Source organism: Spermophilus citellus (assembly GCF_964194105.1).
Source record: "Spermophilus citellus genome assembly, chromosome: 3".
Lineage (NCBI taxonomy): Eukaryota > Metazoa > Chordata > Mammalia > Rodentia > Sciuridae > Spermophilus > Spermophilus citellus.
In genome coordinates, this window is record NC_138184.1 from 19,460,218 (window position 1) to 19,483,740 (window position 23,523).

At 45.2% G+C, this 23,523-nt stretch overlaps 1 protein-coding gene across 1 annotated transcript; it reads right to left on the bottom strand.

Moving 5' to 3' along the window:
* Positions 1-11,611: 11,611 nt before the first annotated feature.
* On the bottom strand, positions 11,612-15,076 carry CCR9 (C-C motif chemokine receptor 9; the record flags this gene model as incomplete). The annotated part of the gene is made up of 2 exons (XM_081286899.1): positions 11,612-12,691; positions 15,056-15,076. 2 exons carry the CDS (start codon positions 15,074-15,076, stop codon positions 11,612-11,614), a joined length of 1,101 nt encoding a protein of 366 aa, XP_081143025.1.
* Between the last annotated feature and the right edge of the window lie 8,447 nt (positions 15,077-23,523).

The following is a 23,523-nucleotide window of genomic DNA, read 5'->3' on the forward strand; positions in this document are numbered from 1 at the left end:
TCTTAGTGAAAAAAACCACAGATGAGACAGGCCCGGCCTAAGACGCAAATAGGAAGGCCTCATCCCCAGACCCATTCGGCTTCAGGCCTGTGGGTCCGTAGAATCAGGGGTGATTGATTCCACGGGGCCTCCCCAGCTTTCTGCTCCCCAGGCTGACTCCAGCTGAGCTGTGGGAGAGAAGGAAATCGTCCCTTAAAGGCCAGAACACCTTCCAGGTCAGTGGATCATGTGTGTCTTCTGCCAGGCATGAGAAAGGACAGCTGGTAAGAAGGGAGAGGCATAAAATGATAGGAGAACAAAGAATTGATGAGAAAAGGGAACACAGAAAAGGCCTTCCCCAGAGGCTAGGAAGCAGGACCCACAAGGCTAGGTTAGCCAAAGCCATCTTTCCTCCCAGAGGAAGGGAACAGAGAGAAAATTAGCAGTGTGGCCGAAGCCAACCACCACATCCAGAGGAGGCAGTGTTTTAACATAAGCAAGACCTGGACCATTGGCTGAGAACCAGAGGCACTTACTGCAGATAATTCAGGTTGTTCCTCTGCCTCTGGAGCCGGCTGCAAGGCCTCACGTGCTTTCACAGAAAGGCTACGGGGAGGGGCAGCAGCCCCAGTCCTTCCAGGAGGACTTTGCACAAGAGATGGGGTCCAGTCAGATGCGGTGGCGCACACCTGTAATTCTAATGACTTGGGAGGCTGAGGCAGGAGGATCACTGGTTTGAGGCCAGCCAGCAACTTATCAAGGCCCTAAGCAATTTGGACCCTGTCTCAAGATAAACAACAAAAATGACTGGGGATGTTGCTCACTGGTAAATCTAATAACAAGCTCCCTGGTATGAAATCATTCTTTTTGAGTTACCAAAAAAAAAAAAAATGAGAGATGGAATCCATGAGTGGAACCAAACGACTTCATAAAGACAGCTCATCCATACCAGCAGAGACCCCCACCCCCAGATCGGTTTGGTGTTCTCAGAGTATCACCTGTCAAGCCCTGGAGGTGACAGGGAAATGAGAATCAGTCCTGGGTGAGGCCTCCAGCCTTTATGGCTATCCCAAGTTCAAGTGTCAAGCCATGGGGGAAAGCCCAAGACCTGTCCAGGCTCCATTCTGTCTCGAGTCTACGGTTCACTTATTAAGTATCGGTAGATATGAAACAAGCAGTGGCGTTTCTTCTAAGAGGGTTCTCCTGTTTTGGAGAAGTGCAGATCCATGGGCACCACCCACATCAACTTGATTCATCAGATCTGGGCATTCACAAGTCTCCCAGGGGATGTTGGGTGAGGTAGTCCAGGACCACCCACCCTACCCCCTGCCCGCCAGAAAAGTTCCTCGGTGAGTGTTGCTGTGACGCCACTGATTTGGTTAAAAATTGAAGAAAGGGATAAAATGAATTAATGGTCTGTTCCCTAATTAACCCTACCAAGGATCACGAATGTTGGAACCATCCAGCCTCTTCCAGAGTATCCATGGCCCAGCACTAGAATGCGGTGATGGAAAGAGGAACATCTTTCTAAATGTATTTCCTGGTATGAAATCATTCTTGAGTTATAATCTTATCACAGCCACAATTTTTTTATGGATTATATTTTTATTCAAGGGCCTGTTGCTAACTGGCACGTCACTTAAAAATGAAAAAATCCCCCCCCTTCAAAAAAGAAAATCCCCTTCCCCAAATCCCAGGCAATTCCATCCATGCCCATATTTTATGAATTAAAGAAAGAAAATATGAGTTTGGCCACTGTGAGTACATATTGGGAGAGCAGGTGAAACAGGAGTTCCTGAGCTGGTTCACACAAAATTTAGAGGCTCTGTGAACTTGGATGGGTGCAGGGTTTGGAATCTCTCCCCTAACCTCAAACTAAATGTGTGTCTTCCTTCAATTATGAATATAGACAACCTGCTGTTGGTATATAGACCTGTGACTTTGCCACCAATGGAAATAAGATATTTTAATTTTACATGACAGTTGTTACAGACTCTCAAAAATATCATTTATGCTCATCTCCACTCTTTTTTTTTTTTTTAAAGAGAGTGAGAGAGGAGAGAGAGAGAGAGAGAAAGAATGTTTAATATTTATTTTTTAGTTCTCGGCAGATACAACATCTTTGTTTGTATGTGGTGCTGAGGTTCGAACCCGGGCCGCACGCATGCCAGGCGAGTGCGCTACCGCTTGAGCCACATCCCCAGCCCTCATCTCCACTCTTAAATGAAGCTTGTTATTAGATCTGCTGGAAGATTTTATGTAAAGCACATGGATTACCTGATTATAAATTTGTTTTAATATTTGGAAAATTTTATGCTACTGGTTTCCTTTGTAATCCTATTCATTTTACAGTAGGCATTTTTAAATATTCTGAGAAAGGAACTCTAGGCTTTGTCAGATTCCCAAGGGGTGTTTGAGGTAAAAATAAATAAAATAATGTACAATGTTTAGGGACCTTTGGGTTCTGGCAGGTCATCATGCAAATGAAGACAAGAGAAGGGCCAGCTCAACACAGTGCTGCATTATTCATAATAACAATGGTGGTGTGTACAATTCCATAGGCGCTTCCCATCGGCCAGCCAGCTCTTACAGATGAGGGGGCCAAGACTTCGGGAAGTCTAAAGTTCAGACCATTCACAGAACTTGTGACCGCTGAAGCACCAGGCTGAGACAGCTCGGAGAGGTGGTCTCTTTGAACCATCCTCATTTCACTTGAATATTGATTATCCGGTGATTAAAAAAACATACACGAAAAACTCTGAACATCAACCAAGGCTTGCTGTGGCAGCCGTTGACCTTCAGACCCTTACTGTGTATGATCTATTATCAGAATAACACTGATAATAGTGATAAATATTATAAATATAGTATATTTATTATAGAACTATTATAAATGTACTATTATAAAAATAGCTATTGTTATAAATATTATCAGTGTTATGTCAATATGATCTATTAATATAACACCGATAACTTCATATGATTTGTTAATATGATCTATTTTGAGAGTAATACTGCATTATTTGAAGTTATTACAGTTGATTTTTAAATTTTTTTATTTTTATTTTAAATCAACAATGCTAATTGTGCATATTTATGGGATGTGTTTTGATATAGTATATAATGTATAATGATCAGCTTTGGGTGTATCCATCACCTCAAACATGTATCATTTTTTTCTCTTCCGCTATTTTGAAATACATAGTGTTATTGTTCACTCATCACCCTGCTTGCTGTACAATGGAACACTAGAATTTTTATTTCTCCTGTCTAACTGTGACTTTGGATGGTTGACCAACTTCTCTCCACCCCACCCCTTCTTTCTAGTCTCTAGAAACTACCATTCTTCTCTAATTCCTTAAGATCAGTGATTTTAAGGTCACATTTGTGCCTCATTCATGTTGCCACAAATGACAGGACTCTGCTCTTTTTTATAACTGAATAACATTTCATTTGCTTTATTCATTCATCCACTGATAGACACTTAGGTTGATTCTTGGAACTGTGAATACTGCAAATATCTCTTCACATATGAACTTCAATATATCCAGTTAGACATCAGAACTAATAAATGAATTCATAAATGAATAATAAATGAATGAACTAATAAATGAATTAAAGTTGCAGGATACAAAATCAACTTGAAAAAGTACACCAATAAAAAACTATCTGAAAAAGAAATCAAAATAGCAATCCCATTTACAATAGCTACAAAAAGAGAGAGAGAGAGAGAGAGAGAGAGAGAGAGAGAGAGAGAGAGATGCCTAGGAATAAATTTACCCAAAGAGATGAAAGATCTCACAATGAAAACTATAAAATATTGATGAAAGAAATTGAAGAGTACACAAAAACTGGAAAGACACCACATGTTCATGGATTTTTAAAAATTGCTATTGTTGAAATGTGCATGCTACCCAGAGCAGTCTGAAGCCAACAGAACAAAACCGGAGGCATCACACTACCTGACTTCGAAATAGACTGCAAGCAGAACATGGTAGCTCATGTCCGTAGTCCCAGCTATCTGGGAGGCTGAGTCAGGAGGATCACTTGAGCCTAGGAGTTTGGGACCAGTCTGGGCAACATAGCAAAACCTCCTTTTCTAACAAAAAGCCCAAACAAACAAAAACAAAGCAATAAGCCAGGTGTGGTGGAGCATGCCTATTTCCCAGCGACTTGAGAGGATGAAGCAGGAGGATCACAAGTTTAAGGCCAGGCTCTGCAATCTGTCTCAAAAAAATAAAAATAAAAAGGACTGGGGATGTAACTCAGGGGTTAAACATCCTGGGTTCAATCCCCAGTATCAAAAACAAAAACAAAAAAGCAATAGTAACTAAAACAGCATGATACTTGCATAAAACAAACACAATGGTACAGAATAGAGAACCAAGAAATAAATGAATGCATTTATAACCAGTTGGTTTTGGACATGGGCATCAAGAATACACATTGGGGAAAGAAAGTATCTCCTATAAATGGTGCTGAGAAAACTGTATATCCAGCTGTGGAAGAGTGAAGCTACAGCCTTATTTCTCACCATCTACAAAAATCAACTCAAAATGGACAAGGACTTAATATCTGGTACAGTTGAGGGGGGGGGCTTCCTACATTCACTAAGGGGGTTACCTACTTAGCAGAAGCAGAAGTCTCTACGGCATGAAACCATGAAGGGAGGGCCTGGCAGGAAGCCACAGTGGGCCAGGGTTCCTCTTCCCCTGCTGAGGGGCAGGCCACATGGGGCCATTTGTCCTCCCGCCATAGGGCCTGTGTGACAGGAGAACTATACCCAGATTCCATGGTCTGAATTGACCATTGGAAGTAAGTGCTTGGGCTCCAGGTGGGGAGAAAGTGTAACAGAACATCCAGCCCTGGTACCAGAACAACATGAATTCAACTCCTGGTTTCACTACCTACTCACTGTGGTTTGGAGCAAGTGAATTAGCCACTCTGTGCCTCAGCATGGGGAAGCCATTAATGTTAAGAAAGATGTCCACCTTGTCCAATCTCTGCTCTCCTTGTCTTTTTTCCTTCTCTTTCCAAACTTGTCAGCCAGGCAGTTGGGGAACTGAGAGGCAAGGATCAGTGGAAGGCAGGCGAACTCATCTTTGGAGCAGGCTGTGGTGGTGTTATAACTACCCCCGTATCATTTGACCTCTTCCCATAAGAGGTGGAGTTCACAGCCCCACACCACCACCACCACTGGCTTGTGACTGGTCTGACCAATAAAGAAGAGCAGAAGTGACACTTTGTGGCTCCTGGGACATGCAACTCCCCCCCCCCCCCCCGGTTCCCTTGAAAACCTTACTCGGGAGATGCCGGCTGCCATATGAGAACTGTGAATTCCATAAGACCTCCATGCAGAGGAAGCTAAGGGCCAAGCCCGATTTAGCAACCAGTGTCGACTGCTGGCCCCACAGCCTGACCCTCCCAAGCAAGCCCTCAGGAGACCACAGCAGCATGACAAACCCCAGGCTAGACATGCCTCACTGAGAACTTTTTGCTTTGGTGAGCAAAATAAAATGGGTATTGTTTTATAACAGTTTTTTTGGAAACAGTAACTAAGACACAACAAATTGAGTACAAACAAGTTCTTACAATTATGTCCTTCATTTGTGAATGAAAGACAGTCCAAAAAAAGGATGTCAACCCTCCCACCAAAAAATGGTGCTTTGTGTTTTGTTGGATTTCTCCAAATACTTCATCCTGGCAAACCCAACACAAGTTTTATCTGCACATTCTCGTCTCACATCCTCTCTTTCCATTTATTTGCACCTCAACCAGACAACTCTGTCTTGATTATGTTCCAGAGTGTTCTAGCAAGGTCACTGCCAGCCTCCGCCCTCTCCTGACCTCAGCACCTCCCGTGTTGGCTGACCACCATCTCCAGGAGGACCTTTCTCAGATTTTACATCCCCAGCCAGGACCTGACCAAGAAGCCTGCAGTGGGACAGTGTGGCCCTGCAGGGGAACTGACCAGCTTCAGGGGCACAGCAGTGGGTGGTGTCCCAACCCCTCAGCATGCCAGAGGATCTAATCCAAAGCTGTATCTTGGGTGGGACTGTGTGGTGGCCCACTCTCACATTTGTGAGAGCTGGGGAAGGTAGAGGCAGGGGACAGGGCAGGGCAAGGAGAAGAGCCAACATCAGGAATTCCACAGCCCAGGGGTCTGCCGGGGCTGGGGCCATGTTCTTGGGCCTCTGCTGTGCACACACACACACACCCTCAGTGGGACCTGTGGCTCCTTCACAGAGCACCTGAGGCTCCACAGCTGTGTGCATCTGCAGAAGAGCCTGGGAGAGGGAGCAGGCAGGAGGAGCCTTCTTGATTCTGCAAGGATGGGGACCTCGTCCTTTGCTGGTTGATGCACAGGGTGCACTCAGCAGGGCCTTGGCCATCCCACACCACAGTTCAGAGTTTGCATGAAGTGGTGTGTGAGGGGTGCCGGCCAACCCCATGTCTATCTGCCTTCCCAGCCCCCGAGCCTCAGCACAAAGCTTGGCTTGCAAAGGGTGGATCCTCCAAGGCAGGCCTGGTTTGTCTGACCACAGGAGGCAGCAGAATGCACAAAACCAAGGCCCAAGGGCCAGACACTCCAGGTCCATGTCCTAGCCTTGCCCATTACTAACTGCGTGGCCTCTGGCTAGTTTCCTTGCACTGCCAAGACTCAGCTGCTCCATCTGTGAGGCAGGGCGCCTCTCATGGGCAGCATTCTCCACCTGGCATAGCTCGAAGCTGCAGCAGCTGATGACTGTGATTCCCCACGGGGGACAGAGACCATGCCTGTGCCATGCACTGTGCAGTTGGTGGCTAAGGACAATATCTTCATGACTGGCTCATGAGAAGTGGGGACATGTTTGGCCTCTGCAGAGGAATCCTGGGACAAGTATCCACCCTCACTACTTGTCTCTGGACACCCAATGTTCTTCCCCACTGGACCTGAAGCGAGTTCTTTCACTGGACACCCCAGTTGCAGGCTGACTTCTCCAGAAGCAGGTGCCAAGGTGAAGTGGGGGTGGGGACGCATATAAGATGTGAGGAATCAATGCCAAGGGGCTGAGCGGAGCAGGAGTTCAAACTGCAATGAAGGCTCCAAAGCAGGACAAAGCCTCTGTCAGCTGGCAGGAAGCCCTGGAGCAGATTTTGCCTGTCACAGTGCCCTATCAGCTGAGATGGTTTCAATATCCTGCCTGGAAGGCATGGGAAGCAGGTGGCTCAGGGAGGAGCTGGCTTTAGGCAGGACAGCTCTATGGGGGAGGCAGGCCCTGCAAGAACTGGAGGCTGAAAATTGTGCAGGCAAAGCTCTCTACACGTGCCCTCCTGAAGCACATTCATCTCATCAGAGGGGTTTTTACTTAGCTTCATTGCAAATGGTGGACCCTCCAAGGCAGGTCTGGCTTGTCTGACCACATGAAGCAGCAGAGTGCACAAAACCAAGGCCCAAGGGCCAGACACCTCCAGGTCCACGTCCTAGCCTAGCCATGAGCAGTGAAATGCATAGCAAAGTCACAAGGGTTCTTTAAATTACTTTAGGGTCTTATTTGAACTATTTTCAAAGTGGCTGAGAAAGCAAAGGGTGATAGTTAATTTGTAGAAAATAAATAGAAGCAAAGAAGATAATGGGAAAGAATATGTCAAAAGAAAAGGATGCATGGGACCAACTCTTGACAGGGTCAGTGAGGTTTGTGCTACTAAAGGAATTATGGCTATAGGTGTCTGTGTGTGCCTGGAAAGAAAGATTCCTTTAGTAGCACAGTCATATGCACTAAAGGTAACTTCTGACCAGCTACTGACCCCAGTGCCTACATTAACATGGGATTGACTTATAGATGAAGCCCCCTAAATAGGATGACCACCACGACAGTTCTGGAGAGGACCAACTAGGTCAAAAACTCCACCACCCGAGATGAAGAACAAAGAGTTCAGACGGTGGTCCCCAGGTCTCCTGGTAAACATCAAACAGTCATAAATTTGGGGATAGCATTGTGTCCTTTGTCTCCTCTGCTGGGAGATGGAGAGAGCTCTCTGCTTAGGACTCACTCTGCTTTTACTTTACTTTCACCTCCCTTTCACTTAGAATAAAGTTCCCTCCCATGGCTTTTGGTGACTGATTTTAAATTTTCTTTTGTCGGAACACAAGAACAGAGGTTTGGAGTTTTTTTAGCTCCCTGCTTTCCTGGGACAGTGGTACCAAAATTGACTATGTACAAATAATTGTATCTGGAGTGGAGAGGAGCTCAGAGCACTCAAGAGTCACTTGTTGGAGAGACACATTGACCCACCTTTTTTAGACTTTATAATATAAAATTGAAAGACCTCAAATGGGCCAAACTGTTCCTACCACACACAAATACCTTGTGGGGGGTGGGGAGGGCAGTGTTTAACACAGGGACCAGAGCAGGGCCACCCACAAAGCCACTTGTCCAAGAGTCGATAAGGAGAGGCTCCCTGGCTGTTCTAGCAAGGCAGCCCTGTTGAGGCTCACCCTGGGAACAGTCTGGAAACCAGCTGATAAGTCATACCTGATGTCAGCACTGATGTCACCAGGGGGGTGTCACCTGCCAGAGCCTTCAATACCATTCCACAAGACGTGGGTCCATGGGCTCTGGGCTTTTCCCTATTGCTGAAATGTAAATGTCTATCACCCTGATGAGCTTTATATAAATGTTGCTGAATGAATGGATGGATGGATGGATGGATGTGTATTCTGAAGGTCTAATAGTCCAAAAAGGTCAGATCTTTAATCATCCAAACTGCTTCCTTCAAAGCAATGTTCCCTATTTATATATGTATAGACTTAAAGTTACTTTTATTCAAATTATGTTTTTCATTAAAAAGCTAACCTCTCTTTAAAGATGAAAACATGTCATATTTCATTCAGTCAAAACTAGGAAGTTTTCTCTAGTTTATAGAGTTGCAATAAAACATAGTTATATACTAAATGCCTCCTTTGTCTTCATTAAAAAAAAATATTCATGCAGCATAGTTCCAAGAAGTGTTGAATGTTGAATTCAGCCTCCTCACGGATTTCCTCCTGTCGACTCTCCCAATATTTTTATTTCATCATTAACCTGCTATAAAATCAAGTTTAATTAGAATGTAAAATCCAAATGTATGATGTCGTTTTTATCAATCCTATTTATGCAACCATTTAAAAAGGAGGGTACTTTTCAACAAAGAATATTTAAAATCTTCAAAACATGTCATAGTCGCAGCATATCTTTAATCCTACACAGGACTGGGACAGTCTAATAGTGATATCCGGGTCCTAGAAGAAGTTCTTGGAGCTAGGCATGGTTGCTGTGCCTGAGGGGCAAGACCAGGCTCCTACTTCTTACTTGTTGCCACGCGTCTGATCTTACAAACCCCAGGGGGAATCATGGCACCCCTGACATTTTTTCCCAACTAATGACATTAACCAAATTCTTATTTATCTTAAAACCACCACTTTCTCATAGTGACCTGTAGAGAACCCTAGGCCACAAGTGTGGATTGAACAAAATGGTCATGGGTCCCTTTTCCTCTTTCCATCTCTCCACCACCCTCAGCACCCTGGGCCCCATGACAGAGTGTTAGATAGAACCTCAGTGCTGAAGAGGCACAGAAGGGCCAAGCAAACCTTCTCTGCGTTCTGCCCACTTTACCATGCAGTGTTATCCAGGTATGGCTTGTGTTTCTTATTTATTCTTCCAAGTTCCTGGAAAGGGCACACCTGGGTCTTCTCCTGGGAAAGATGGTTGGTTGCATGGATGGCTGTAACCTTAATTTGACCTTGGAAAAGCCATCCTCCCTTTGGAAGTGGTGCCTGTTGTCCTGGGGCTCATGTGGATGTGCTGGTCCCAGGCCAACGCTTCCTTACCACTAACTGCCCAGGCACAGGCAGCCGGTGGATGGGTGAGTGTGGCCATCGTACCCCTCTCATCCTTCCAAACTCTGCTCTCTTTATTTCACATGCTTTGGACATAGGCAGGCAGAAGAAGGATAACATGGGAAAATCCATTGATTTTGTGTCCCCTTCTGGGAAGGAATGTGTCAGAACTGAAACCACAGCTGTCTACAGTGCACTGGGGAGGTCAGACACTTCCCCTGGAGAAAGTGTCAAAGTCGGGTGGTTTGTGGTGCTATTTATTCCTACAGTTCTCCTTGAAAACCACATCTGAATAACTGGGGGAAATTCGGGAAGTGAGTTTGGCTAGAGGAGAGAGAAAAACTGTTCAGTCAAGATGGTTTTAAGGTACTTGTAGATTTTATTTCCTCACCCAATCCCTCCTCTTTGCTCTTTGATTATACACAATATATTTAGATATGCTAAAGCAAGTGGCAAGTAATTAATATTTTAAAGACATTAAAAAACACTTTTTCAATATGTACAATGTTTTCAAATGTGATAAATTTGTCAAATAGTGAAAAGAAAGACACAAAAGAAAAGTGAGTTAGCTGGGCGCTGTGGCGCACGCCTGTATTCCAGAAGCTCCGGAGGCGGAGGCAGGAGAATTGAGAGCTCAAAGCCAGCCTCCGCAATAACGAGGTGCCAACAACTCAGTGAGATCCTGTCTCTAAATAAAATACAAAATAGGGCTGGGGATGTGGCTCAGTGGTGAGTGCCCCTGAGTTCAATCCCCAGTACACACCCCCAAAAAGTGAGTTATATTACACATCTTTCAGCCTAATCTCCAAAGTTGAAAGCTTTTTAAACATTGGCTCTATGGAATGAGAAAAGGAGATGCATCCCAGAGGCAGAATCCCTTCCAGTAGCCTCAAGGAAGAGGACCAAAGAACCAAAGAGCCAGCCCATCTGATAGGGAGCAGACAGGGAGCAGACAGGGTGTACCAACGCAAGTGCCACTCAGCTGAGAGAGGCTGCCACCAAGCCAGGGCTGGTGCCCACTAATGCAGACTGTCAATCTCCCTAGTCAGGCTGTCAGTGGACCAGCTGAATCCTCACCCAGATCAACCCAGAGGTGAGTCATAGAACCTCCATTAGGTCACATAAATGACTTAGAAGCCAACAGACTCCTGATGGTGTGGCCAGTTGTCCAGGAGGCTCACTGCTCATCCTGCAGACAAATTTCAAAACAGGAACAAGGATCGCTACACACACTACCACCCTCGGCCCAGAAGGGATCAAGGAGACCTGGGGAGAATTAGGTCTGAGATTGTTTGGAAAGAGTCAAGATCAAAAATCTGTAAGATGTGACACGGGTGTTCGGCCCAAAACCGGGGAGGAAACTTCCCAAAGATGGGCGCTTTCATGAAACCTTCTGCCTTTGTGGACTATGGTAGTGGACAGGGCTTTGGAAGTCACAGCAATTCACAGGGCCCTAGAAAATCCAGCACCTGCTCCAGAGGCCAACGACATGGGATGCCCAGTCAAGTACAAAGCCAGGGTGGGCCTCACTGCTGGTCACTAATCTTCCCCTGAAAACTGCAATGATCCCAGATGAGGGTCAGTCGGTGGTCTTCTAGAATGGTCAGTTTTGAAAACTCTGTTTTGGCAAACATATTCAGATCGAATTCCTTTCTGAGATTTTTTTTTTCTCGTTTCCATTTTACTCTTTGGTTTCTCCCTGGCCCCCTCCGTGGGTAAACTGTGTCTCCTTACTTCCAAAAGGACCATCTGCTTCAGAGAGAGGCGCCCTCACAGGGAGCTGGTGGTGTCCAGCAAATTCGATAACAGTTTCAAGCTGCCCTCTCTCCTCGTGAACGAAACCCACTGAGCCTGGCTGATGCAACCCAAGTTCTTCAGGGTTTTCACTAGATCCCGGCGGAATCTCTCCCCCACGAAAACGTAGAGAACGGGGTTCAGGCAGCTGTGGAAGAAGGCCATGACCTGGGTGACCTGGAAGCAGATGTCGATGTTGGTGGAGATGGCACAGTTGGAAATGAACCTGGTGTAGGCATCTACGGTCTGCACCAACAGAATGCAGTTGTAGGGGAACTGAGATAAGACAAAGACCGTAAGGACAGTGATGGTCACCCTGAGGGCCTTGTGCTTGGACGACTTCTTGGCTTGCATCAGGGTGTGGATGATAATGGTGTAGCAGCAAACCATGACCATAAAGGGCAAGAAGAACCCCAGGACGACCTTCAGGGTCAAGACGGTTAACTTCAGTCTGATACTGTCGTCCCTAGGGTAGACCATGGTGCAGATGGTGAGGTCAGATTCCCTCTGGACCTGGCTGTACAGGATTTCCGGGATGCAGAGTGCTACTGCCACCACCCAGATGCTCAAGCAAACCATCTTGCTGTACAGAAGCCTTGTCCGCCGCCAGGTCTGGGCTTTAGTGGCCTGGGTAACGGCGATGTATCTGTCCACGCTGATGCACATGATCAGCAACACGCAGCTGTAGAAGTTCATCTTGTACATGCTGTTGACGACCTTGCACATGACGGTCTGGAATTTCCACTGGTCAACAGCGGCGATGGCCCAGAAGGGAAGAGTCATGAGAAAGAGAAGGTCAGCAATTGCCAGATTCAAAAGGAACGTGTCGGTCATGGTCTTCACCCTGGTGCAGTACCAGTAGACGAGGACCACCAGGCTGTTGCCCAAGGTGCCCACGATGAACACGAGCCAGTACAGGGGAGGGAGGAAATGGCTCGCAAACTGCCTGACATTGTTCTTCTTACAGAAGAGTTCAGTGAAGTTGAAGTTCATGTAGTCGTCCACGGACGATGTGGACTCGTAGCTGTAGTCGTCAGACATATTAGGAATAAGGATCTGCAGGAGGACACAGATGGCATTAGGTTAAGCACCATCTTTTGGACGTCCTGTCTGATGGCAGAGGTGAGGACCAGGTGACCTTTCCAATGCCAAAAAAAAAAAAAAAAAATCTCTGATAAGGCAAAAACATAAGAAAGCAGAAACACTATGGTTTGGATACGATGGGTGTCCCCCAAGGGTTCATATGTGGGAATAGGGGACCCCAATATGGTGGTGCTGGTGTGCTGGAACCTTTAAGAGGTGGAGTCTAGTGAAAGGTGATTAGATCATGGGACTGTCGCCTTCAGAACAGATTATTGTAGTTCTCCTGAGACCCTAGTTAGTTCCTGCTGGTTAATAGCAGCAAGTTGTTAGGAAAAGAGTAAGCCTTGTCCCTGAATCCCTCTTGCTTCCTGTCTTGCTGTGTGACCATTCATTCCCTCTGCCATGTGCCCCCACCATGAAGCCATCTGCCATGATGTGAGGTAGTCAGAAGGCCTTCATCCGGAGCTGAACCAATGGAGCTGCCCAGTTTGGACATACAGCCTCCAAAACTGTAAACCAAATAAACTCCTTCTCTTTACATATTACCCAGCACCCAGTATTTTGTTATAGCAACAGAAAACTGACCAATACAGGTTGTGACATTCCTTCATCAAATGTTTATTGAGCACCCACAGTGGGGTACTGTGCCAGGTGCTGAAGATACGGTGGTAGGTAAGTCAGGCATGGTCCTCACTCTCATGGAACTTGCCTTATTCATGAAATATAAGCAAAGCTTTATAGGGTACATGACAAATGCCCTGATTGGATAGGAAAGAGTGAGTCAAGACCACTGACAGGGCATCATCCAACTGTGTGAATGATAGTGTAATTGTCCCTTCTCCCACCTACTCCACTTCACCCCCACCACACACGCAAAGGAGAGGTCAGCAGGGGGTCTTAAATGTATGTGGGTCACAGCACTCTGAGTTTCCTCAAAGTTCCAGAAGCACCAACACACACACCTTCAATACCCGCATGTATGCAGATATACACAGTCATTTTCTCTCAACTGCACGCACACACAAGCATCATGACCAGCTATACAATTTTCAGGGCCCCTCATTTAAAAATTATTTAAGAATTTCTAGGCAGCAAGTATTAAATCAAGTGAAAAATACGTCTAAGCACATGGCCCCTGTGTGACCACATGGGTCACATGCCCAGAAAGCTGGCTCTCACACGCACACACATGTACACACATGACACATACGTGTTTCTGCACACGTCCATGTGTATAAACAAACCTACCCTCATGCTCATACCCATGTGTATGCACCTTTGTACATGTCAATATATACATACAAATGCCCATGTCTGGACATATTTGCACATACACATGTGTCTCATTATACTTTCTGTGTGTTCCTGGCCCAGAAGCCATTCTAGAACCCCTGCTGGGGAAAAGGAAATAAGGGTTGGAGTGGAGATTGGCAGATGTCTGCCACCAAAGCACTCCATTCCCACACCTGAGACAGTGATAAATCCAGTGAGACCTGGATTTCCGTGCCTCTGACATCTGCCCATGGAGTGCAACACAGTGCAGCCTCAAAGGCTCCTCCAGTTTGCTGAAGATCTTGAACCTTCACTTAACTCTCCCAGCCTCGGTTTCCTCATCTGTCAACAGGGCTCTGCCTTTCCTGTGAGGTTGAAGGCTTGTGGGGCACTGGGTGGTGACGGGCACAGGATGAGCCCAGAAAGGTGGCCACAGTGTGTCATGGCTACTTTTGATCTAATGCAGGAGCCAGGGCCACAGAGGTGCCCCCGCCCACCCTTTATCTGCTGCTGGGCTCCTCTGACCATGGATGGTCATCAGTGGGGTACATTCTTCTTGAATGCGGTCACTTTTCAGAGCTTGGCTATTTTCCAAGATTCCAAATAAGAAAACTAAGTGATTGATAGTCCAAGGAGCAGTCTTGGCTCTGCTGTCTCAACCTAGCTGTTTCCTGAGCCTCATCTTCCTCATGCAAGAAATACTACTAATGTGCACAGAGCTTTCTAGAACAAATGCAGCAGATTCTCCCTTGCTCTCCTTTGGTCTGAGTTTCCGAATAGATACATGGAACTAAGCCCATCCTACTTAAAGATCATAATTATTAATAAAAGCTAACATCAACTTTTTCCCTGTCTTCACAACATACCCACCAAACCTGACTCTGTGTGTGCAAAACCCTCCATGCTGGACAACCACCTGCAGGATGGTGGGCATTGCTGGGCAGAGAATTTACTCTAGGAAACCCCGCAAGGAAACCTTTTACCCACTGCAGACTCCTTCCCACATCCTCAGAAAAGAAAGACCAGGGAGCAATTCGAGGCTCCTTTTGGCCTGGCTGTACTCACTGTGAATTCCGTGGGAGTCATGATGGGTCACGTCAAGCCTCCTTCTGGAAAGAGAGGACAAAAATCAAAAAGAGGACTGGCTTGTAAATGTGCAATAGTCATCAAACACCAGTCATGGAGATTGGATACTGAATCTGTTCATGTTCATGGACCAAAGATTCCAAGTAACAGAGTTTATGTTACCTTAATACTAAGTCAAAAATATTCTAGATTTCAGGACCACCTCAGTTGAAAAGAGAAATGAAAGAAACCTCTTTTGAAGATGTCGTTTACATCTTTGATCCTGACAGTCGCCTGATACTGGTATTTGCTTTCTTTTACTGTTTAAGTGTAAACAGTAATGAACACATCTGCTATCCATGAATAGATGGCTCACATTTTCCAACCCGTTCTTTTTACATGACTTCCTTTTCTCAATTCATCTTCTCTGTTAGGTTCTGTTTTGCTCAATGGCTCCCTCACCCCCGCACACCCTATTCTGTCAATTGGGAGACTCACTAAAGACATCAGAGAATCAACAGCTTCGTTTTCATCAAGGAAGGGATCTACCCCTGCACCAGGTCTTGTCTTTTACACTCCTGGTGAGTATACTTAAAAAAAAAAAAAAAGTGTCCCATGCCACACTCCAAAGTTCTAGAAGAAAATTTTCTTCTGCATAAAAACCCAAACCCAACCCTAAACCGTGGCTTCTTTTCCACAGCAAAGCCACAGCCCATTCTGCTTTTCTGAAAGTACAGTGGGTCTCCATATATACAGGATGGCACAACCACTTTGGAAAACAGTCTGTTTCTTAAAAATGTTAAATGTGCACTTACCATGTGATCCAGCCACCCCACTCCCAAGTCTTTACCTAAGAAAAATGCAAGTGTATGTCCTCAAAACACCATGGCAGTTTTATTTGTAATAACCAGGAACTAGGAACAGCCCGTATGTCCGTGGAGTAGTCAACCGTGGGCTATCCACCACCAGAATAAGGAATTGAGTCACACAGCAAATGTGGATGAATCTCAAAATAATTATGCTAAGGAGGCCAGACCCACAAAAGTACATGCTATATGATTCTACTTCTGTAAAACTCTAGAGATGCAAACTAATCCACAGTGATAGAAAGTAGCTCAGCGATCCCCTGGCTAGAGAAGGGAAGGGGGAGGGACAGCAAGAGGACAGACAGGTCCTGAGGTGCATGAGGGACCCTCCAGGGGGATGGTGAACATGGTCTCCGGGTGCAGCCACCCAGCGGGACACATTCTGCACTTTAAATATGTGCAATTCACTGTATTGCACCTCCGTAAAGCTGTTAAAAGTGAAAAGGAAAATAATTCTCTTTCTGGTTCACCACACTAATCAGTCGCCTCTGACTGTCAGCAGCAGCTGGGGAGGCAGCCAGGACTTCCTCCTCAGCAGCACCCTGCGCTTGATCACAGAATTGAGGGAGCCCCATGAATTTGAGCTGTTTTTTTTTAAAGTAGATTAGATTAGATAGTAGGATAGGTAGAGTGATTAGATGATAGATCAATAAAATGATGATAGAATGATAGACAATAAATAAGTAGAATAGGTAATTAAAAGGGTTGATGGATGGGCCAATAGATACACAGAATGATGAATGACTAATAAATAGAATAGATGATAGATGGTGGCTACAAACATACATAGATTATAAGTAGATACACGGAATAGATGGTAGAGAGATGTAATGATAGGCAGGCTTGAAGGATGGATGGATAGATGATAGATAAATAGATAGATGATGGATAGACAGATAGTCTGTTTCCCATATGTATTTCCTGGCTCTTTCTGCCTACAGGACCTAAAAACAAGGGCACTCAGTAAAATGAGCACCTAGTATACTCCGATCTTGGTTTCTAAATATCTTTATCCAACAAAAGTAATCAAGGCTCCTTGGAGAAACGTCTGGTTCAAAAGCTGGGACAGGAAAGCTCCCAAGTAAGCCTGGAGCAGCTTTTTGCCCCAGAAATCAAGGTCATGCTCAAAGGACCATGAGGACTTGTCAAAGGACATAGCCGCCAACATGGTGGGGCTCTGACTTGCCAAATGTGAGGCAACTGGAGCATCAAATTAAATAAGGACAGTAATGATTACAGCACATTCAATAAGATGAGAATCAAAAATAGTCAAAATAAGTGAATGAGTAAATAAAAAGAGAAAGCTCTTCTTAGGATGCCGACTAACAAATACAGAAGGAAAAGGGAGTTAGAAAATCATCAGTGGGAGCTAAAATAAATGAGGGAGTATTTGATGAGCAATAGGATATTGACCTCTCCAAGACTCTCCCCTAAAGTGACGTATTAAATATAAATGGAAGATTAGTAAGTACAGCAGAGAAACCCAGAGGATACGGAGCTAAGCCAGTCTTCAAACCCAACACCACCAGCCTCGGGGCAAACCGACGTCACACTCATCCTAAAAGGTGCAGTGACTAAATGTCAACCTAGCCAGGTGCAGTGGCGCACGCCTGTCATCCCAGCAGCTCGGGAGGCTGAGGCAGGAGGATCTCACGTTCAAAGTCAGCCTCAGCAACTTAGGGAGGCCCTAAGCAACTCAGCAAGAGCCTGTCTCAAAATAGAAAAATAAGAAGGACTGGGGATGTGGCTCAGTGGTTAAGCGCCCCTGGGTTCAATCCCTGGTTAAAAAAAAAAATCCACCTAAATCTAATAGAGGAAACACTAGACAAACTCAAAATGGGAGACTTTCTGAAAGTAACTGAATGATACTATCCAAAAATATGAAGATCAAGCAACACACACACACACACACACACACACACACACACACACACACACACAAGAAGCTGGATTTGATCCCACAGTGGGGAAAACACAATTCCAACGGACATCTTTGGGACATGGAGGACATTTTAATACACACTATGAATTGGATGATAGTGCTGTGTCCGCATTAAATTTCCTGATTTTGCTAACTACACTGAGGTTCCATAGAATGTCCTTGTCCTTAAGAGAGAGAATAATAGTCAATGGGACAAAATGAAAACAACAGTTTGGGTAAAGGGTTCCTGGACTTTTCTGACACAATTTGTGACTTTTCAATAAACTTAACAGTAGATTCAAATAAGAGTTAAAAAAATTATTTTTAAAGAAAAGAAAAATAAATGCCTTGGAAATTGGTCCCAAGATACAAGAAAGCCTGCAGCAGGGACTTCCTCTGAAATCAACACGGTAGCCTCACCCACAGCCTCACACCAGGCACCTGAGCAGAAATGAAATCTCACTGTAGCCCTCGGGGTGCCGGAAAATTCCTAGCACTTCTCTTAAGAAATGTTTCTGTTTTACAACTTATTATTATTATTATTAAAGCAATACATATTTTTATAGGAAAGTTGACAAATATACAAAAGTTGAGAAAAAGAAAATCAAAATCATCTGTGATCTTACCACCCCCAAATAACTGCTTTTAACTTTTTACCATTTTTCCTCGAAGCCTTGTTTCTATTCATATACACACTTTTAATTTTTCTCTTTTTTTCACTTTACAGATCATGACCATTTTCTCCATCATTAAATATTCTTCAGACGCCTGAATGCATAGGCGAAACCGTGCTGCCCCGCAATTCATTCATGTAAGCAATTCCCCTCCATGAGGCACCCAGCTTGTTTCCAACTTCTTTCTATAAATATTTTGAAATATTTCCAGGTAATGGGAAATGCATCTTCTAGAAAGAAAGAAAGGAAGGAAGGAAGGAAGAAAGGAAGGAAGGAAGGAAGGAAGGAATCCCCTGCCCCTTTCCTCCTGGAACCACAAATTTCCCTAAAGAGTGTTTGTGCATTGTTCTAGGGTCTTCAGCTCTCTAGGGTGATAAATTCCTGCTCAACATTCCTCCAGGAGCACTCAAGAGGTGTCCTTGATGAATGGATAAAGAAAATGTGGTGTGTGTGTGTGTGTGTGTGTGTGCGCACACACACATTAGATTATTACTCAGCCATAAAAAATGACTTTTGCTAGTAAATGGATAGATCTGGAGACTATCATTCTAAGTGAAATAAGACAATCCTAAAAAAACAAAGATTGAGTGTTCTCTCTGATATGCAGGGAAGAATAGAAGTTCATTGGATCAGGAAAAAAAAGGGTAATGAAGGGAAAGGAGGTGGGATGGGAATAGGAAAGACAGTAGAATGAATGGGACATAACCTTCCTGTGTTCATATATGAATATATGACCAGTGAAATTCCACATCATGTATAACCACAAGAATGGGATCCTAATTAGAATAAGTTATACTCCATGTATGTATAATATGTCAAAGTACACTCTACTGTCAAGTATATCTAAAAAGAACAAATTTTTAAAAAAAGAAGAAGGAGTCCTGTAAGAAGAAAGGCAGCCACTTTGGAGCTGAGAAGTACTACTTTTTTTTAAAAAACCCTAAAATAAAAAGTGCCCAGTTGAGTTTGGAAGACTCCCAACTCAGCAAACTTAACTTCATTGGAACTTGAGAACAGGGATATTGGTTTTTGAGGCATGAATTAGAAAACACTTCATGTATTTCTAGAACCTACGGCTCACTTCACCTCCTTTTTCCTTGCATGAGGAGAGCACATATTGATTGGACAACATCTGAGAAAAATTCCCTAAGAGGCACCCCACAAGAGGAAAAGAGACTGTGGTTATAGTTAGTTTTAGATTGAAAATTGCTTCCGTGAGGAGTGTAAATTTGCGTGACAGTTTGGAGAGGTCAGCCGTACCTGTCATAATGTACAAAGCCCAACACCTCTGACTCAGCAGATCATTCTGCTGGGAATTTTCTGTTCTCACAAAAGAACATAAACACACAAGTACCCAATTGGAGGCTGCAGCATTTTCTTGCAGAACAAAAAACCCGAGGGCGGGTTGTGGCTCAGTGCTAGGACACTTGCCTAGCGCATGTGAGGCCCTGGGTTCGATCCTCAGCACCACATAAAAATAAATAAATAAAGTTATGTCCACCTACAACTAAGAAAGTCTTAAAAAAACCTGAAACAACCTAAAAATCCAGAAATTGATAATATTATGATACATCCATTCAATAAACCACACGGGGACCAATAAAAAGAGAAAGATAGACCTCACACTTTTGGAAAAGAAGTCACCAAAAACATTAGATTAAAATGCAAAGTGTAGAAGACAATATGGGGTGATCTTTGAGAAAACATCTGTGGAAGAACACACACTTGGCTGCAGATCAGTACAGAAGCTTTTCTGGAAGGATCCTGAACCACACACTGACAGATGCAAAGTGAGACATCTTTTGCTTTGAGATTTGACGCGTATTGAAGTGTTTTACCGAGTGTATGAAATTTTATTTTAAGAGCTATCATAAAAATAACTTGTCAGTTTTCAAAAAAAAATGCGGGCAGTCCTCTTCCGTTCAGTACACCTGTTTACAAAATTCATACAAAGAGGAACTGTGGGCTGCTCCCTGCCATGGGAAGCAACAGTCCCCAAACAGCCAAACCCGTCATTAAAAATTGAAGAAATTGGAAATCCTACGCTAACTTTTGATAGAGGTCTACCTTCCTTCCACGATAGAGGTGCTTCTGGATCGTGGAAATTTTGGAGTAAGCCAAAGAGTCAAAAAAAAAAAAAAGTATTTCTTCCTCGACCTTCCATCTAAAGACACCCCACACCGCCTCGATGGTTCCAACAGATCACCCTGAACTCTTCATCAGAATACTTTTCAGATATTTTATTCCACCAACTGCAAAGTCTCAGAGTTTGCTTTCACTTTCTTCTTGTGCCTGAGGAGGAGAAAAATAACAAAGGGGGAAAATCCCACATTTGACAAAACAGACTGAGGGCGAGGAACCTGTCAACGGTTGACCGGGAGCAAATCGGTGTTAGACTCCGCGCTGCCGGGTCTCTGCCCTGGCTGCTCACCGAGGCCTGGTGGTGGGCACAGTCTGGAAAGCCTGTCTTTCACAGCAGAGTGGAGTGAGCTGGGTGAAAGGACCAGAAAACCCCCTGTACTTCTTGGCCCATCCCTTTTGTGTCCTTGGGACCTTGGCAAGAAGTGACATGCCCTGCCGAGCCTTGGTTTCCTCATCTGTACAATGTGGGTGGTGAGGGCCAGGCTTACTCCCAGGGCTTTGGCTGGGCCAAGTTCAGTAGCCAGGTGTGGTAGGGAGAGCGCCCAAACATTCTGCACCCACGCCTGTCCCTTGGTCAATGAGCCTTGAGCACCTGATGCTCTCACTGGCTTAAAAACCTGGTAGAAGATACGACCCATGTCCTCAAGAAGTTGTGACCGAGTACAGCTCATAAGTCAAGGCTGCAGATAGCAAAGTAGTAAATGCTCTGAGATCCTGTAGGAACACCATGGCTCCAGCACTGAGGAACATCTGGGAGGGCTTTGAGGAAGAGGTGACATATTTGCTGACCCTTGAAGGCTGAAGAGCATGGGGGCATGCAATAAGGGGCAGGCGGAATGTGGCTGCTAGGCAGGAAGACTTATCAACAAAGGTATGAAATTTGGGAAGTTGGTTGGGTTGGGGGGGTGGGTCTGGGCAGGGACCTGGGAGGCAGAGAAAAGGGAGAGCACTGTTAAATTTCCAAATGTGAAAAGAGGCTATTCGGAAAGGAAGTCTGGAATCCATTCTTATCCAGCCATTATTTTCATATGCTCGACTGTCCTTAAGTAAACAACATGGAAATCGCATGGAATTGCTGTATACAGCACCCCAGGCCAAAGCCTCAGCCACCCACAATAGCCATTAGATGCTCCGCTATGAGTCAGGATGCAGATTCAAACTCCAACTTTTGTCCAATTCACTACACAAAAGTTTCATATTTTGCCTTGAGTATGTGTGTGTGTGTGTGTGTGTGTGTTTCTGCTCCCCCCCCCTTCCTAAACTGGGGTGGGGACTCCAAGCCATCTATCAGGGTGTCACTCACCAAGCCTAGGCCAGGCACCCACCACCCACTCAGCATGTATGTCCCTGGACCCAGGGACTTGTGGTGCAAGCCCATGGGCACGGTGCAGGTGAGGGGCCTTCAGGACAGGTGAACAAACATCGGAAGAAAAGGGCTCTGAATCTCCAGGTGCTGTGATGGCGAGTTAACTTGGGTCCATTTGGCAAAGGGATTGAGGAGACGGGTTCCCTCAGACCCGTGCACTCCCAGGTCAGCGTCGGAGACAGCCACCTCGCACGGGCTATCCAGACAACAGGCCAATTAAGAACTACCGTGGAGCATGCGCTGGAAGCCACAAGCCAGGACCCACTGAAAAGTCATTTAAAATAACTGCTTTGGGGCTGGGGTTGTGGCTCAGTGGTAGAGCGCTCGCCTAGCACTTAAGAGGCCCTGGGTTTGATCCTCAGCACCACATGAAAATAGATGAATGAAGCAAAGGTATTGTGTCTAACTACAACTAAAAAATAAACATTTAAAAAAATAAAATAACTGCTTTTTTTTCTGATCATAATAGAGTATTTTCATAATGCACCAAAAAAATCCCCAAAAACGCAAAGTATAACATGAAAAAAATAAAAACCCTTTTCCAAGTTGACACATCCTTCCAGACGGTTTCTCTGTACACAACCTCATACACACACACTTAGTAGAAAGGAGATCAGACATGCTTACAAATTTTCTATCTTGCTTTTTAATGAACTCTCTATGCTAATTCAACACAGAGTGTCACGGACTGAATGACTGTCAGCGCTGTCTCCTTCTACCCTGGGTAACAAGTGGCTTGTTTCCAGTTTCTCAAGGCTACCAGGAATCCTTTCCATGGAGCAGTGTCTCAGACTCAAGGTCTTCATAGGTGGTTTATTGTCCCAGTCCCCGGTCACCCTCTTGTCACCTGTCCCCAGCACCCACTTCTCCTTCAAGGTCCACCTCACAAACCACCTTGAACTGACACTTCACGTGTGTGGGTGAGGAGGGATCTCATTACTCATCCTACAAGCAGCCTGGGCCAGGCAACACCGACTCACCTTTGCCACCCTGGAAGTTTCTCGAAAAGTGCATGGCACCCAGGACCACTGAACAAACGAGGGCAAGCCTGGGATTTGGAAGCCTTCGTGGCAATGCACCACCGAGGACACAGGTGACAGTGGGTCAGGGGAGGAGGGAGAAGGGTGCTACTCACCGAGAGGGGAAGTGCAGAGGCTGGCGTCTGGGGAAAGGGCTGGGCGGCTCTCTGCCTGGGATGTAGGGCAGGCCTTCTGTGAGTTCTGAGCAGACAGCTAGCGGGTAAAAACACCAGAAAGGAAGCCAAGCCACCCCTGCCTGTGTTGTCACTGGTGGGGTAGCCCAGGAGGGAGGGAGTCACCTGCTGTAGCTTCTAGCAATCAGCCCAGTCAATCATTTGCAACCAGAAATGAAGAGCTGAGAACCACTGAGAAAGGACAAACCATCTCTGAAGACACACACACAGACCAGTGGTCTAAGAGCAAGTCATCTCCCTGGACACAGCTCTGCCACTTGCAGGGAGAGGGAAATGGGGAGACCCT